Here is a 15,567-nt window from a genome sequence, read left to right as displayed (position 1 = left end):
ATGCCCTGACAAACACGTGTGACTTACAGAAGGAGTAGTATTTTACTGTGTTGAAGACAATAAGAATAAGGGCTTGAACTAATCTATTTTGCCATTAGCTGCACATATAATGCATGAAATATTCGCTACTTTCAAGTGAATTTATTATTCTGACAGCATGGCCTCCCTCACCTTGTTTACCTCCCCACATCTGGCCTGAAGGCAGGGATGGCTGATAGCTTTCCCTGGACCTGAATGTTGTGTGACTACTAGGGGGTGCTCCAGAGTAATGAAAGATCATTTTCTTCTCTTCCCATAGAGGCTGAAATTATCCTCCCAGTCCTTGACTTGGCTGGTTACGACCAGAGGGTAGATGCAGAGTTGTGTCTCCTGCTTGGCAGGAAGATATACTTGCTACCAAACAGTCAGGCCACCCTTAATGGTGATTTGTATAGCTTGGGGAACATGTCCTGGAGATGATCCTGATTGATATAGCTCATGGAGGTCGGGCCTGGAGTGGGTTATGCAGACAATTGGAAGGTGTGGTGTGTTTCTCCTGGATTACTAAGAAACTAGGCTTTGTTTTCCTTGCACCATGCTATTTCTAAAGCAAAACCAGACTTGACAGTCGTCACTGCTTGCACACCACTGATTTTCTCTAATTTGTAGGTGGCTTAATTATTTATAAGAGAGGGAGTCACATACTTTTCAACAGTTCAACAGGTTGGGTAAGTTGGTGTATGCTGTATGTCCTCATTAAAGTGAAGAGGCCATGGCGTAACTTTGATTGCCTGGATACTCCAATAGACGGGCTCCTTACTTTGAGTCTTGTCAGTTGCTGACACTGAAATGTCTATGCAGGTGGCAAACCAAGCTTATTAATTACTTTGTTTGTATCAGATTTTCTGAAATGGTGTGCCTTGGACATTTTTCTTCCTTCAAGGCAGGAAGTTTAAGCTGGATACTGTAATGCTGATCTCTCCTTTTTTCTGTGTGTTTCTGTTAATGTTTGCTGTTCTGCAGCATGTACTTTTATTTTCAGTATAGTCCTTGTGAGCTGTAGGTTTGCAGGATTTTTCTGAGACAGTACCTTTGACCTACTGTAGTACATGCTGGAAGAAAATACATACCCCCCTTCCCCAAAGGCTAAAGTTAAAGTGCTCTTTTATTTCCCCTAGAAAACATACATGCTAAGCTCAGAAGTTTGGGAAATTTGGACTTGGGAATGCTTTTGCATACTTTGACTCATAAAGGAGTAATGAAAACTTCTTTTCTTGACATTTCTACAGTCAGAACAAGACCCAAACACTGGATTTCCTGCTGGGTTCCATTTCTGAAGAGCTGCTATGATGATTCCAACATCTGAAAGTATATTAGAAATCTTTGCAAGATTTTGCTTGAGACTAGATGTTCTGTTTTAAATATTAGATATAAAAATAGGTTGTTACTTAGGTTTACAGTCACACTGTTGTAGGGAAACAATATATGTTTCACCTTTCTGTTAGAAAATAATAGATATAGTTATGAAATGGAATCTGTCAAGTTCACTGTTCTAAATTGAGGCATAGGTTTGTGAAGCTGTTTTCTTCCTTTTGGGGTATTTTTTTAGAAGAACATTAAAAAAATTATGGTACAATATTTGAAGAGTTTTCTCATTTCCTGCTTGTGTGTTGGTTAATTTCTTCCCACATCTTGCTTGAGGTGCTTCAAGTTCTGTTTTTCCTGAGGAGTCGAGCTGAATTCGAAGTTGGCCTTAAGGATGTGAAAATTCATAGAGAAGATCATAGGAAGATGCCAGAATTTGGGAACTACAGAAGTCTGAAAGTGTGTAGATGTTTTCAGGATTCTTTTCCACCTTTGAAGCTGCTCCTGGATAGTGTGCTGAGAAGTGAAGGAGGCCTGGAGCCTCTCTGCTCTGGAGCCAGGCTGAGAGAGCTGGGCTGGTTCAGCCTGGTGAAGAGAAGGCTCCTGAAGGGGAGACCTTAGACCAGCACCAGTGCCTAAAGAGGCTACAGGAAACCTGGAGAGGGGCTTTGGACAAGGGATAGGACAAGGGGAATGAATGGTTTTAAACTGACAGAGAGGAGATTGAGATGAGATTTTAGGAATAATTCTTCAGTATCAGGCAGGGGGTTGGAACTAAGTGATCTTTAAGGTCCCTTCCAGCCCAAACCATTCTGTGATTCTATGAAGTGTAAGCATAGACATCCAGATGCATTCACCTAGGAGTATTCACAAGGCTGTATTAAAAAGCTCTTTCTCTGCATTATTACTACTTCAAGAGTTACACTGTTTTGTTTTGAATATGCTTGAATATAATCCTAATAATTTGGAGGCAGTCTGTGTGTGCTTTAGAAGCACTCTTTGCTCTTAACTGGACTTTTCTACAGAAAAGAGGATAATTGTGAAGATAAGGTGCTGCAGAAATGCTGCAGGATCTCCCAGCATCTGCTACCAACTTGCTAACCTTGTGCAGAAACCATCTAAAAGGTTTTTAAAGCAGAACACAGGAACCAAGTGATGAAGAACTGAGTTTCTGCATGTTTTAGCAGAGAGGTGGAAAAATTTTAGAGGCACTCTACATTTGCTAGTTACACCAAAGATCTGTAGAGTGTCTGTCATCTTTTCTTTAGGCTTTTTAACACAAGCAGAGTTTTGTTGTAAGTTAGTTGGAAAATGGTTTTTTGTTTGGATACTGGTATGGTGTATTGAGAAAAGCTGTGCTATATTTTTACCACTCATGTTGGTATTTGTTTCTGATGGCTGCTCTTCTGGGCCTGCGATAGTTGTGTAGCCTTACTCCTTTGTAAATAAATGTCAATTGTTAATGGATGCCTTAGAGTTGCTTAGTTACTTGTAAAACCATTAAAAATCTTAAAAAATTCAATCTATATTATCAAATTCCCCTATATAGCTTGCAGCAGAGCTGATCAGAAGTGCTAATTTAGGATCCCAAAATGCAGCTTAGTAACAAAACAAACTAGAATGGGTATGTAGCCTGAAGGTGTTTTTATTGCCTTTGTTGCTCTTAACCACACCTGCAGTACAGGAGGCATGTGTGTGTTTGGTATGTGTGAGAAAGTACATATTTTTAAGGTAAGTCTGTTCTCGTTTAACTCCTAGGCATATTTATTGTGGAGGGTTTTTCTTTTCGTTAATGACAACACAAGGAAAAAGAAGTGACTGAACACAGTTTTTGATGCATACTAAGTGAACTGAGGAAACTTTCAATGTTTAACATGTTTTTGTCAGGTGTTAGTAGCCCATTTGTCTCACTCTAGTGCTGGGGCTTAATATTTCTGGGGTATTTAATTATATATAAAATTATTCTAGAAGCTTTTTGCTCTTCTGTAAATCCTTCAGCACAGGAATTCAAGGTTGTTGGAGGTATGTTTGTAGCAGGCTTGCAGTCAGAAATTTCTGTAGCTGGATTTGTTTAGTTTAACATGGAGCTCTCAAAAGCTGTTGGGGAAACAGGATAAAATACTCAGCAGTTTAGGCTGGACCGTGTCCTGCTTGTCACTGTGTGGTTGCTGCTGTTCACTACCCTCACTTATATGTGTTCACCTCTCATGCGGTGACCAAATGACACGTTCTCTAATAAGTCGTCAGCAAGGCGTATTCAGTTTGAAGATGTTCAGTGCCAGGAAGTCCTAAACAGGACCTAGAGTTCCCCTGGGTCTTCTGCTTGTATTCATGTTCTGCAAATTCTGCTTCACTTCTTAGAGGTTCAAAGCAACATGAGCTGCTTGAGATAATAGGTGCTGTGGTTGCACCTGCCCTGAGCTTGTGTGACCAAGCACTGAGCTGGATGGTTCAGAAAGCTGAGCTGGCTGAAAATTAGTGCCTTCCTCCCCCCTTTTATTTTTCCTTTCTCATTTTTTTACCCTTTTTCATTCTGTCTTTAGAGTCTTTTTGGCCAGCTCAGCTCCCTGAGTTGGCTTGCCTACATGATTGTGTGGATGGGAGGGGAAGGCTGAGCTGCAGTATCCTTGACTTACAAAGAAGTAAAACTACTCCTTGAGACTCTTTCCCTTTTTATGCTATTTAAATTAGTAACCATTACTGATCATTTCAAAAGCATAAAGTATTTTAGAACTATATGTTTGATATAATGTGTTTTAGAATCTCTCTATTCTCATGTTTGTTTTCCTTATTTTAATTGTAGGCACAGTTATTTAAGCATGCCAAAAGAGAAGATTGTTTACCCTATGGTAAGTTTGTAATATCCTGATTCCTAGTTTTAAGCTATTCCAATTAAAAAAAAAAAGGGGGAAGAAAGATTAAACTGATAGCAAAGGGTGCTGTAAAGAGCGAAATCAACAGGGAAGTTATGAACCATGCAATGAGGGGAGGGAAAAAAAGGATGACATGGAGGAAGGAGCAGAAGCCAGTGTGGAATGTTATGTTGGAACAGCTCACAAAGAATTTGGGATTGACCAGTTGCTATAATACTGAGCTGAACACAGAACATACAGACTATAAGAGGTGGAAAATATGTTTCAAAATTCATTAGAATATAAATTGGTTTTATACACAGTGCTGCTGGAAATTTTGCAGAAGATCTTTGAATTTCTACATAAGCTCAGGATTTCAGAAAACCCAGGTTTAAAGAACCAGCTGTGTACGGGACCAGGTAGAATCACGTAGTGATTCCAGAGAGAGATTATGGTGGATGCAATTAGGAATAGATAGGGACCCAGAAGGAGAGCACAGAAGTTTCTGAACAGTGTAGCTGCATGTTGGAGTTACATTCTTCTCCTGGAATATGGTCAGAGCTGCCTACAAAATGCTAGCTTGTTTTTTATTGATAGCAGTAAAGAGAGGTAGGGAAAGATGATGGCTAACTACAGAACACTACAAAAGAGCTTGTAAGTTTTGGGAAGCTTATCAAAGCACCAGAAAATAGGGTTTGTGCTGTTCACAGGAATCAGGCAATGATGTAAACTCACTTTAGAATGCAGCTTGTGATTTCACTCAATGGAATTTTGACTTCAGTGAAGAAACTTCATAGGTCTTGTGGGGGAAGCAGTTCCCTTCTCCCAGTTACTCATGTCAGAGATGCAGATGCTTCCATACAAAATACCTGAGATCTGAGTAAACGTGGAGATAAGATAGTAAGACAAACAGAATGGAATGACGGTGTGTGCTTGTCAGAAACAGACAGAAAATATTGATGAATGTCATCACATAGAAATAGCAGACAGCACTGTGGAAGCTTAAACAACAATAGGACTGACAGATATGCAGAATAATAAACAGGCTAGATAAAATATGGTATAATACAAAATTATGTAGTTTAAAAGATGCAAACTATACAACACAATAATCATAATCAATATGAAAAGAAGATATTTGGCTCACAGCACTAACCCAGCTGGTAAAATTAGAGGTTTTGGCCTACGGCTCATAGAATATTAAATAGTTACAAGTCTAGTAATAAGAGAAAAATCAGGGGCGTACCAGTGAATAAATGCATCATAGAAAAAATAGAATGCTCATGACTAAGAAGCAGATATTCATGCAGAAACTGTTTGGGATAAGAAAATGTGAGAGACAAAAAGTATTGAAGATTTTTAATTATAACAGGTTCTAACAGCTCTGAGGATCAAATAGGAAAGAACAAACAAATGACAAAGGAAGATACTGTTTGAAATCATTTACAACATAGAACATTATTGTAAAATAAGCACTAGTCCTGAAGTCATTTGCATGGGTCCGTAGATATTTTAGTGATTCAGGAGATGGAAGGACTTGGAAGAGGTTTATATTTTGTTATTGTTTTTCTGTCTGTGAATATTGATGTTTCTGCACTCTCTTTCTCATAAACCATTAGTTTCTAGCTTTTACAACTGCATAAAAATCCAGGTAGGAAGGTATCAAAGTAGGCATTATTACTGGCTTTACTTTTTGGTCTGGGTGTATTCTATTAGCATTTTAGTATGTCAGGATAAATTATAAGCCTTTTTAAAATCTGAGGAGATTTTTAAGTGGTATCCTACATTTTCTCAGACTTTGGAACAATTGTTATGTCTTTGATCTCGGAGTATTTTGAAAACTCTGCTCCAAGACTGGAGTAAGAGGTTGCAAAGTATTTTCCCAGTGCGCATCCATATTTGCAGTGCTTATAGCAAGAATGACTGTCCTTCAGAGCCCAAGCTGTTGGTCTCTATTAACTAATGATCAGCCTTCAAAACAATCATTAATTGTTTTGGGTTGAAAACGCAGGAGGACTGTTTTACTGGTAACAGGAATCTGTTCTGTATGAAAAGTCTGAATCCTGGAATTTTATATTCATTAATCCAGGATTCTCCTTTCGTCTCTGTTTTGTTTTTTTTTTACTTTGCTGGACAAATAATTTTGTTACCTTTGATGTGCCCAAATGAAAGGTTTTGTTGCTGACTGTTTACACATACACAGTATTTCTCATGTCTAAATGGTTATGGGCATTCATCGTCATAAAAATTCCTGTGCCAGAGGAGTTGGTGCTGCCTGAAAATAATACATGAGGAAAGGGAACAGGAATAAATGAGGATTTTCTTAGTCTTGAAACTGGCTGCAGAGTAGGTGAATTAGATTTTCTGACTCCTGGTTCTGTTACACTGCCGGCAGTTCTTAAACCCTGAAAGATGCTGGAACATCTCACTTCCAGTGAGGAGCAGAGGCATAAATACTCTAGGAATCTAGCTTCATTATAATTTTCATAGTCAAAAGTAATGCTTAAAGCAATCCTTCCTGTTTGGTAGGTGAAGAGTATTACCACTATTTGACCAGTGTCAGAGCTACTACAAAATAGGTAATAAGGCATTTGCATCTTAGTAGTACCTTTAGAAACCTAAATATTCTCAGGAACTTTCAAAACTTTACAAAACTGATGTTCTTACTGAGATTTTTCAGGTTTTATAGCATGTTTATTTTCTTTTACAGCTGCTACTGTACTTGAGTGTCTTGATAACTGCAAGCTGTCAGAAAGTAATCAGATGGTTCTTCGCAAGCTAGGGATGAAACTTGTTCAGAGACTTGGACTGACGTTTGTGAAACCAAAGGTAGCAAAATGGAGGTTAGTTTAAAGCTGAAACAGTTAAAAAAAAAATGAAATCCAAAAGCACTCAAAAAGCCAAGGAATACCTAAATGCATGGATTTGACACTGTCCTGTCCTCATAACCTCCCCTAAAAGAGAAAGAAAGAAATCCCTGTGTTACTTGGGAATGAGCTCCTTCTTCATTTGCACTATTTGGAAAAAGTAGATTGCTTCCACTGTATTTAGTTTCCTGTATTTTTTTTTCCATTTTTGTACAGTAAACTAGTGCTGGGACAGGCCAAATCTTTTCACTTCTCATGTTGCACATTACACAAGCAGAAGCCTGTTCCTATATAATGCATAACTTGGTTTAAATGGGAAGAAAGTGACCTTTGTTACTGAAGTTGGTTTAGTACAATTTTGTAAGAGTGAACATAACTTTTTCCATTACATAGTTCTACCCTGATTCGATAGGAGGTTCACAGGGGAAAAGTGGCTTGCAATCCCACTTTGGTTTTGCATATTAGTCAGGTTTTGGTGTCTGGTTTTACTTATTGCCAGAGGGCAAACTCTTTTCTAGATTTCTCGCACTGATATTTTCAAATTGCAGGCTCCCTTGGTGACTATTTTTATTGTGTTTCTTTTACCAACTTTTGAGAACGTCCTTAGGCATAGAAAATTCTCTTTTAGGCAGAGAGTGTACTGTGCCCAATGGCAAAAGTCAGTTTAATATGTAAAGCGTATCTCTTCTAAGAATGTATATACACCATGGGCTACATATCCGAGTATAGCTTGGTCAGAAAGTACTAAGCTTGCTTTAACATTTACAAGCCAATCTTTAATAAGTTGATTTTATTAATATTTTAAGTTTTGGAGAGGTTTTCATGGCATGGGAATTTTGCCTCTCTTTATTGTCAGCAGTGGAAAATAGGTTATACTGAAACAGGAAAGGGAGAGACATTTAAATAGTCTAGCTCTTCTTACCTTGGAAAAGAGACAACTGGGTCAGGAGGAGGGGGAGGAGAGTGTGATACTTTAAAGCAACCACTTACTAACCGGAGAACTGTACCCTGGGAGGTGTAGCAACTTGATCAGCAGGCTTTGTGACAGGATGCACCTATTTCAGCTGGGATTTCAATGAGACAAATCAATTAATGTGTCCGTTCCTTTGTGCAGATACCAGCGTGGCTGTCGATCTCTAGCTGCCAATCTGCAGGCTCAGGGTTCAGTTGTGCAGAGTCAAATGACAACAGTTGCCATTAGTGAAGCTGATGATGAAGAGGAATATGACATTCCAGGAGAGATTGAAAATGTTGTAGGTGTGTAAAAACTGAATAAAAATTATTCTAATGCCTGCAAGTTAAACATATATTGAAAAACAACCTTAGGGCTAAGAAAATAATGTAGATATCTGTGCTAAAGTGAAAAATTAGAAAGACTGTAAAGTTTAAGTCTATGCAAGTGACTAAAATTTACTGCATTTTTCCAGATGATTTGGATTTCAGCATCTCAAACAGAAACTCAATACTGCAGTATTTGTTGTGGGGTTGGGGCATGGGTTTACTGAAATATAGTATGAAAGAGAGAACTTGAACCTTTCACAGACAGAAGGATGACTTAAAACACATAGTGAAAAACAAAACAAAAAGTTGTGTTAAATGAAAGCTAAAGAATTATAGCTGACGTTTTTAAGATGTCTTAGTAACAAAGGAACAGCATTTTTTATAAGTGTGTGGTCATACAGCAGGTGCTCTGCGAGCTTGGTGGTAGATGTGCTGTAATCAGCAAAAATTGCATCAGAAGACTTTTATAACTGAATAATCTAATGAACCACTGGAAAAAGCACCATGAGCTCCATTCTGCATCTTCCATAGTACCTGAAATTTCAAACCAAATTCTCTTTTAGAAACCGATTTTGACATCTATCTTGTTTCTTTGATTTTCAAGTCATCCTGGTGTGAAAAAGAGAGGTATATAGAAGTATCTTTATATAAACTAAGAGGCATTTATGTTAAGAGGAAAATTAATTTTGGAAGTTTTAATCTTTCTGTTGTTAAATGAGAATAATCTGTTTTGTTTAAAATAAATTATCTGCAGAGCAATTGCTGGTTGGACTGAAAGACAAAGACACTATTGTCAGGTGGTCTGCAGCAAAAGGGTAGGTTTCTTATGGTTACACTAAACTAATAAAATACAGTAAACAACATAGAAATACAGTCTGGTGTAATCCAAGATTGATAATTTCTGTGTATTGTCAGTATTCCCAGTTACTTCAAATAGCTTTAGCACAGCTGATGTTACAAAGCCATGTTTGTAAGTTTGTCCAGTATGAATTTGTGCTGGTCTTCAGGAAAATTTCAGATAGAATATGAATAAAAGGAAAGAAACAATCTGGGTAAGACTTGAATTGATGGGTGTAAAATAGCATTTCTTCAAAATGTTTAGTTGTTTTTTTTTGCCTTCTTCCACTTTAAAAACTGTATTTCTCTGTTAAGTTTGCTGCTGTGTAGCTTTTGCTTCAAGTTGGAGATTGTTGTTGTAGGGTAATGGTGTTAGGGCAGTGTATTGTCATCTTGAAGTCAGCCAGTCTTACTGTAAGCTTCCAGTAGCTAGATTTTTTATAGGACTTGTATATCAAATGCAGTAATAATGAATCACTGTTGGCTTCCCTCCCCCCCCCCCCCCCCCTTTTTTTTCCTATCTTCTGTAGAATTGGTAGAATAACTGGAAGACTTCCCAAAGAATTAGCAGATGACGTGATTGGGTCTCTGTTGGACTGTTTTAGGTAAAAAAAAATCTTATTTCAAACTTTACATGTACATGACATAATCTTTACTTATGAAACAGGAGAGCAACAGTTAGAAAGGCAGGTCTAAAACCCTAAATTTTGTTGCTTTTTCCCCAGATTTCAATTTTTTTTATGGCACAGTTGTGCCGAGGGTGTTCAATAAAGAAGTTATTCCTAATCCTTCCTCTTGACCCCATTCTAACGAAATCTGGAAGGACTGAATTTGAGCTTTAGGAAAATAAAAAATACTCATTAACTTGTTGCTTTAAAAATCCCTGGTGTGCTCATATCTTGAGTATTGGATGCATCTTCAGAAACATAATAGAACTGGAAATGGTTTTCAAAATCTTTATGTGAGGAGAGGCTAAAACATGTAGGAAAAGTGATAGGTAAATGGGGTATAATGAAGGTTTGTGAAATCCTGAGTGTCATGGAAATGATTGCTCTACAGTATAAGGTAGGTTTGGAATAAAGAAAAGATGGTGCTTATTCACAGAGCACATAGCTAAACTGTAAAAACTTGTTACTGCAGAGAGTGTTGCAATATGCTTGTTCATATACTGGACTTAAGGCGTGTAATATGTCAGAGATGTTTTTGGGCTAGCTGAAGCTTTGGTTTGATCACATATAAAATCATAGAATCAGCTAGGTTGGAGAAGACCTGTAAGATTATCAAATTCAACCTTTACCCAGCACTGCCAAGCCTGCCAATAAACCATGTCACTAAGGTCTTCATCTATAGCTGCTAGGATGTTCTTTTGATGCGCTTTGTTGTTGGGTGTCTTGTTTCCACATCCATATAAAGTGTGTGAAGGACTAAAGTATTAAACAAGTACTATATGCTTTTTTTTTCCTATCAAATTGCTCATCAGGTCTGCACTGAGTACTTGAGCTTTAAGATCTGACTTAGTGTTTTAGGGTAGGTTAATAAAAAGAATTTCTTTATTGGCAAAAAATACTGTTAGTGTTCAGTCTGTCACTCAGATGTTTAAAAAAAATCCTCTCATTCTGGTTGTGAAATAGCAGCTCAAAGGATAACACATTAAAAAAATAAAGGTATAAAGTCTTAGAAACTTACAAGGAAAGTATCTGCCTTGCTGATACTTCCACTGTGCTACTGTGATTAATTTAAGAGGTGCTGCTGATCTCAATTATCCCTGGAGCTTCAAAGACCTGTACTCACTGTGTTTTCTTTCCTTGTTTTTCAAGTTGTAGGGGTGAGTAATCCAACTAGTAATTGAGTGACCTGCTTTCTTCAGAAACACCTGGGAACAAATGTAGACAAGGACAAAGGGAATCTCTTCTGTACTCTTTACACTAAATATCTAGAGACCAAAATCAAAATAATTCAGTTGCTCATCAGAGGCAGTTTGTTGTATCTCTTGGTATAAGAAGAAAGGATTCCTTAAATGTAGAGAGGTTAAAAGACAGACAAGGAAGAAATAAGTAATTATTTTTCACAATTTAGTGAGACTATCAGCACAGTCACGTAGGGGTTTGGATGATTCCTTATACTGTCCAATATACTTATAAGGATCCTGGAAAAAAGGTGAACAATGGTGTGAGGAAATCAACTGATGATACAAGCCTATGTTAAGTAACTAGACAGTAAATGACGTGTCCCTGCCCACGGCAGGGGGGTTGGAACTAGATGATCTTAAGGTCCTTTCCAACCCTAATGATTCTATGATTCTATGAAATACAATATCTGATGAGTGCAAACTTAGGGAAGGAGGCAGCTTAGTTGTAAAACGGTTATCACTATGTAGGAAAGAGATCTTGAAAACACTGATACTTCTGTCAAAATGTCAGAGGAATGTTCAGCAGCTGTCAGAAAAAAGAAGGCAAAGGGAACGTTAGGTATTACAGGAGAGGAAGAGATAACAAAACTGAATCACTGAAAAGTGATTTAACTGATGGGGATACTTCCAAGTGGAAAGAAGGACAAGGGATATAATGGGGATACATAAAATTATAAATGTGATAGAAAGAGGGAAAGTGAGTAATTGTAATCTTCACTCTTCCTCGTAAGGTGAGAACTGGGAAGCATCAGGAAGTACATTTTCAGGCAATTATAATTAAACTGTGGAAGTCATTGCCACAGGATGTTATGGAAGCCAAAAGTGTAAAGGGAGTTCAAAAAGGGATTATACGAATTAATGGAAGAGGGACCCAGCAGAGATTATTAAATATGACATTCTGTCTGCAACCTCTGGCTTGGGAAGTCTCCATACAGATTGCCAAAGGGAGGAGGAGGCTAATACGGGAATGATCCTTTGTGCTTCATCTTTGCTAAGTATCTGCTATAGGTCCATGTCAGAGACAGGATGCTGGCAGAGCTGAAGCTTTGATATGGCCTGCTTTGTGTGTTCAATATTTTATTCTCAAATTCCTATTCTTAGTTTAATACAAAATGAGCTTTTTGCATGTCTAGTCGTGCAGCGTGCAGCCTTTTCCCTTTTACTCCTTTATCTGACAGTCCACCAGAAATTGTGTACCATTTGGGGTGTTTTTCGGTTGTGTTCACTACAGGTTGCTCTGGTTTGGTTGATGTTTTTTAAAGGTGGATAAGCACCAGTTTGCTCACTGCATAAGCTCATACAAAGTGTTTATTGGAAACTGTCACCTGAACCTCTTTGGCTAGTTAAAGACTGTGTTTGGCACTAAATTAGTTATTTTGGGAATGTTCTGTAAATCCGTGTGTCTTGCCAAAGTACTAGAAAGTTGTTTTCCTTTTCTGGATGTCTTCTCTATTGACCTTCCATTTCTGCTGGTAAATGGGGGTTTTGCTTATTTGATGTTTATAGCAGTATTTATATTGCACAAAATAGGAAAGTACGTTCAACCTCATATTTTAGAATTCTAACAGGATTCTATGATTCTATGATTTAAATCACAATGCTGGTATGGGTTATGTGTCTTTTAAAATGTTGGGAATTGACCATGAAAAATGAAATCTGAAAAGGGTCTTAACAAAAGCTTGTCTTTGTTCTAAAATTAGTTTCCAGGAAACAGACAATGCATGGCATGGTGGATGCCTGGCTCTGGCTGAATTAGGCAGAAGAGGATTGTTACTCCCTTCCCGAATTTCAGATGGTGAGTTGTAGTTGCTGAATGTGAGTAAGTTCATGAATTAACAATCTATAGTATTAGACATTGAATGTGTGGCACTAGACTGGAATTTGCTCATTTACTACTGACTGTAGTTTTGAATTCTAGAGTAAAGGAATATGCCTATGGGGATATTTGAGGTACTTCTGCAAAAGCATTGTCTTGGGTGTGCCTTTATATGCTTAATAAATTTTTCTTTCCAAAATGAAATTAGTTTCTTGGGGTTTTCTTCTTTCTTCCTCACTCCCATATTTCTCTGTGCAGTTGTATAAAAATAATACCGCATGTCTATATACTGTGTCAGTGTCATTATTTAAGTAGACTATATTAACTAATTGATGACTAACTTACACTTTAAAGTTAGTAACTTATGCTGTGTGTTTCTGTATAAATTTCAGAGGTCAATTTAGCGTAATTTATACATGAATGTGTAAGCTTTTAATGGTTTTTTGAAATACCAGGATGGAAAGAGAAATAACAGGGCAGAGGAGTTATTTCTTTGTGTGTTCTGTATCTATCAACATATATGGAAGTACAGAGATGTTTATGTGGAAGAAGTAGTTTTCTGTTTAGTGATTTTGGTCATTTTTCGGTAGAGTTGAAATGACAAAAACATAAATTAGCAGTATGCATCTGCTGTTGGGCACTTTTACAGCAGTATTTTGGGCTAGGTGGTTCTGATCTCATGTGGTAGTCCTGTGTTGACAGCAAAAGTTGAACTCTTAATTTTCAAAAATGTGTCAAAACTGGTGTTTCATCCTGGTAAGTCAGGTTTCCAGATCATTTGTATTCTGAAGATCTGCTGACTTGTTGTAGAGGGAACTGTAAAATACGGTATTTAATACAGTCTGTTATTCTGTCTCCATTGAACAAGTTCATGTCCAATACAGTATGTGGTTTGCATGTCGTAATTTTTGAGCAGCTAGCTGTCAGTTCGTCTTCCTTTTCCAATTACTTTTGTCCTTGTATGATAAAGATGAAACAGTTAAAAAGAAACTCTCTATTCTATCAAGGAATTGGAATAGCCTCCTGTAATAGACTTGTTTATATCTAAAGTGGATGTTCTGTGCAAGTTGGATGTTGTGTAGGACTACAGAGGACATGAGTGACTCCTGGCTCTGCCAGTGAATTGAGCTGTGCTGTGAAGCCATCTCTCTTCACTTTTTAGGTTGATTTTTTGTATTTGTAGAATGGGGATGATGGCTGTATCCTCCACACCCTTCTTTTTCTACAGAGAGGCAATGAAAATATATTGCTGCCTTGGAAGGTCATTTTAATATACATGGATTTATATGCAAATTTTTGTGAGAGTGCACAAGATGTAGCCTTCTATTACTGCTATGGTACTTCAACATTGGTGTATTAATATATTAATAATGGTGTAGTATTAGTATCCTTCTATTTAATATTGGTGTGGAAGAATTGAAAGGTGAGATAGGAGGGATCACAACCATGGCAGCGAGGCCTTTCTAGGAAGGAGATAAGTATAAAGGTCTAAAGAAAAATAATTTTACATAAACTGGAAGTTTCTTAATTAAATTGGGCTAAGAAATGCAACAATTATTGTCTAAGAAGATGGGTAAAGAATCTAGTCAGAGATTATCTTGGCTGAACTGCAGCTCCTTTGGTTTTCTGGTACTGAAGAGTTACACAGAGGCAAAAAGGTACGATACTGCAAACAATGAGTAAAAGAGGATAGTCTGAATTTGTAGATTAGAATTTGGAAAGACTTGGACATAAAATGGGATGCAGCTAGTGAAGAATATAACTGGTAACGACAAATAATGTATCTTCATCAGAGTCAAACCTTTATTATCATTGGGCAGATGGGCTGCAGAATAGCCATGCACACTTGACATGGTTCCTTTTGCCTTATTTTCCCTTTTGCTTTAATGGCCCTTTTTTTAATGGGCTTTTTTTTTTTTTTTTGCCTAGAAAAAAGTTTTTTCTCTTTGCTTTATCTCCTGCTATGGACAGTTTCATACATCACACTTTCTTACTGCCTTGCTGTTGTAATCTGAGGTAATCAGACTTTTTCTGTTATCTCAGATTGATATTCTTGGGTTTTGATACTCTAGGAAAAGCTTTGCTCTATGAAAGATGAAATTAAACATCAATGTTGTTATTCTTGTTTCTGACCTCAGAAACTTAACCCCTGTAATTTACTGTTTGATGAGAGACTTCCTACAATGCTCGGGCTAAGCTGTTAGCTCAAACCATCATAGCACAAAAAATTAAGAAAAACAAATACTCTGGGAACTCTGCATTGAATACAGCTCAGCTTCCTGACATGGGTTTATATCTACTTATAGTGTTTTGGCAGGTGAGGCAGTTTCTCACTTGAATAATGAATCATAAGAAATACATACCCATAGTTTTGAGGGAATAAGCCTGGGTTTGTTTTCCTTAGACTGAGAATTCCTACTGTGCAAATTTACATGGGGTGTGTATACAGTGGAACAGCCTGGGTTTGGTTAAACTTCTATAGAAACTTTGATAAGCTGGACAGCAGCTTTAAGGCAGAGGGAATTCTGAGGTTTGTCATTTGGAGCTAAATTACAGCTGAATTAATGTGCAGAATGAACCTCCTTCACTGAAGGAAGCTCCTTTTGTGGAGTTGATATTCCATGCCAAATTCTACTTGTACATTGAAAATTTAGCAATTTC

General features: G+C 37.5%; 1 protein-coding gene across 3 annotated transcripts in view; it reads left to right on the top strand.

Annotated features, from left to right (window-relative positions):
* TBCD (tubulin folding cofactor D) overlaps positions 1–15,567 on the top strand; it is a 122,387-nt gene that overhangs the window by 16,415 nt on the left and 90,405 nt on the right. For all 3 annotated transcript variants that reach the window (XM_061455595.1, XM_061455597.1, XM_061455596.1), the window contains 6 exons: positions 4,148–4,193; positions 6,907–7,039; positions 8,178–8,320; positions 9,099–9,159; positions 9,712–9,786; positions 12,791–12,885. In XM_061455595.1, the coding sequence (XP_061311579.1) occupies positions 4,148–4,193; positions 6,907–7,039; positions 8,178–8,320; positions 9,099–9,159; positions 9,712–9,786; positions 12,791–12,885 (553 nt within the window). The remainder of the gene's footprint in view (positions 1–4,147; positions 4,194–6,906; positions 7,040–8,177; positions 8,321–9,098; positions 9,160–9,711; positions 9,787–12,790; positions 12,886–15,567) is intronic.

Source organism: Pezoporus flaviventris, unplaced genomic scaffold (assembly GCF_033815535.1).
Source record: "Pezoporus flaviventris isolate CSIRO_AGI_PZ_B2104156 unplaced genomic scaffold, CSIRO_AGI_Pfla_v1 ptg000020l, whole genome shotgun sequence".
Lineage (NCBI taxonomy): Eukaryota > Metazoa > Chordata > Aves > Psittaciformes > Psittacidae > Pezoporus > Pezoporus flaviventris.
Note: the sequence above shows the minus strand (reverse complement) of the source record. Positions and strands in the feature narration are given on the sequence as shown.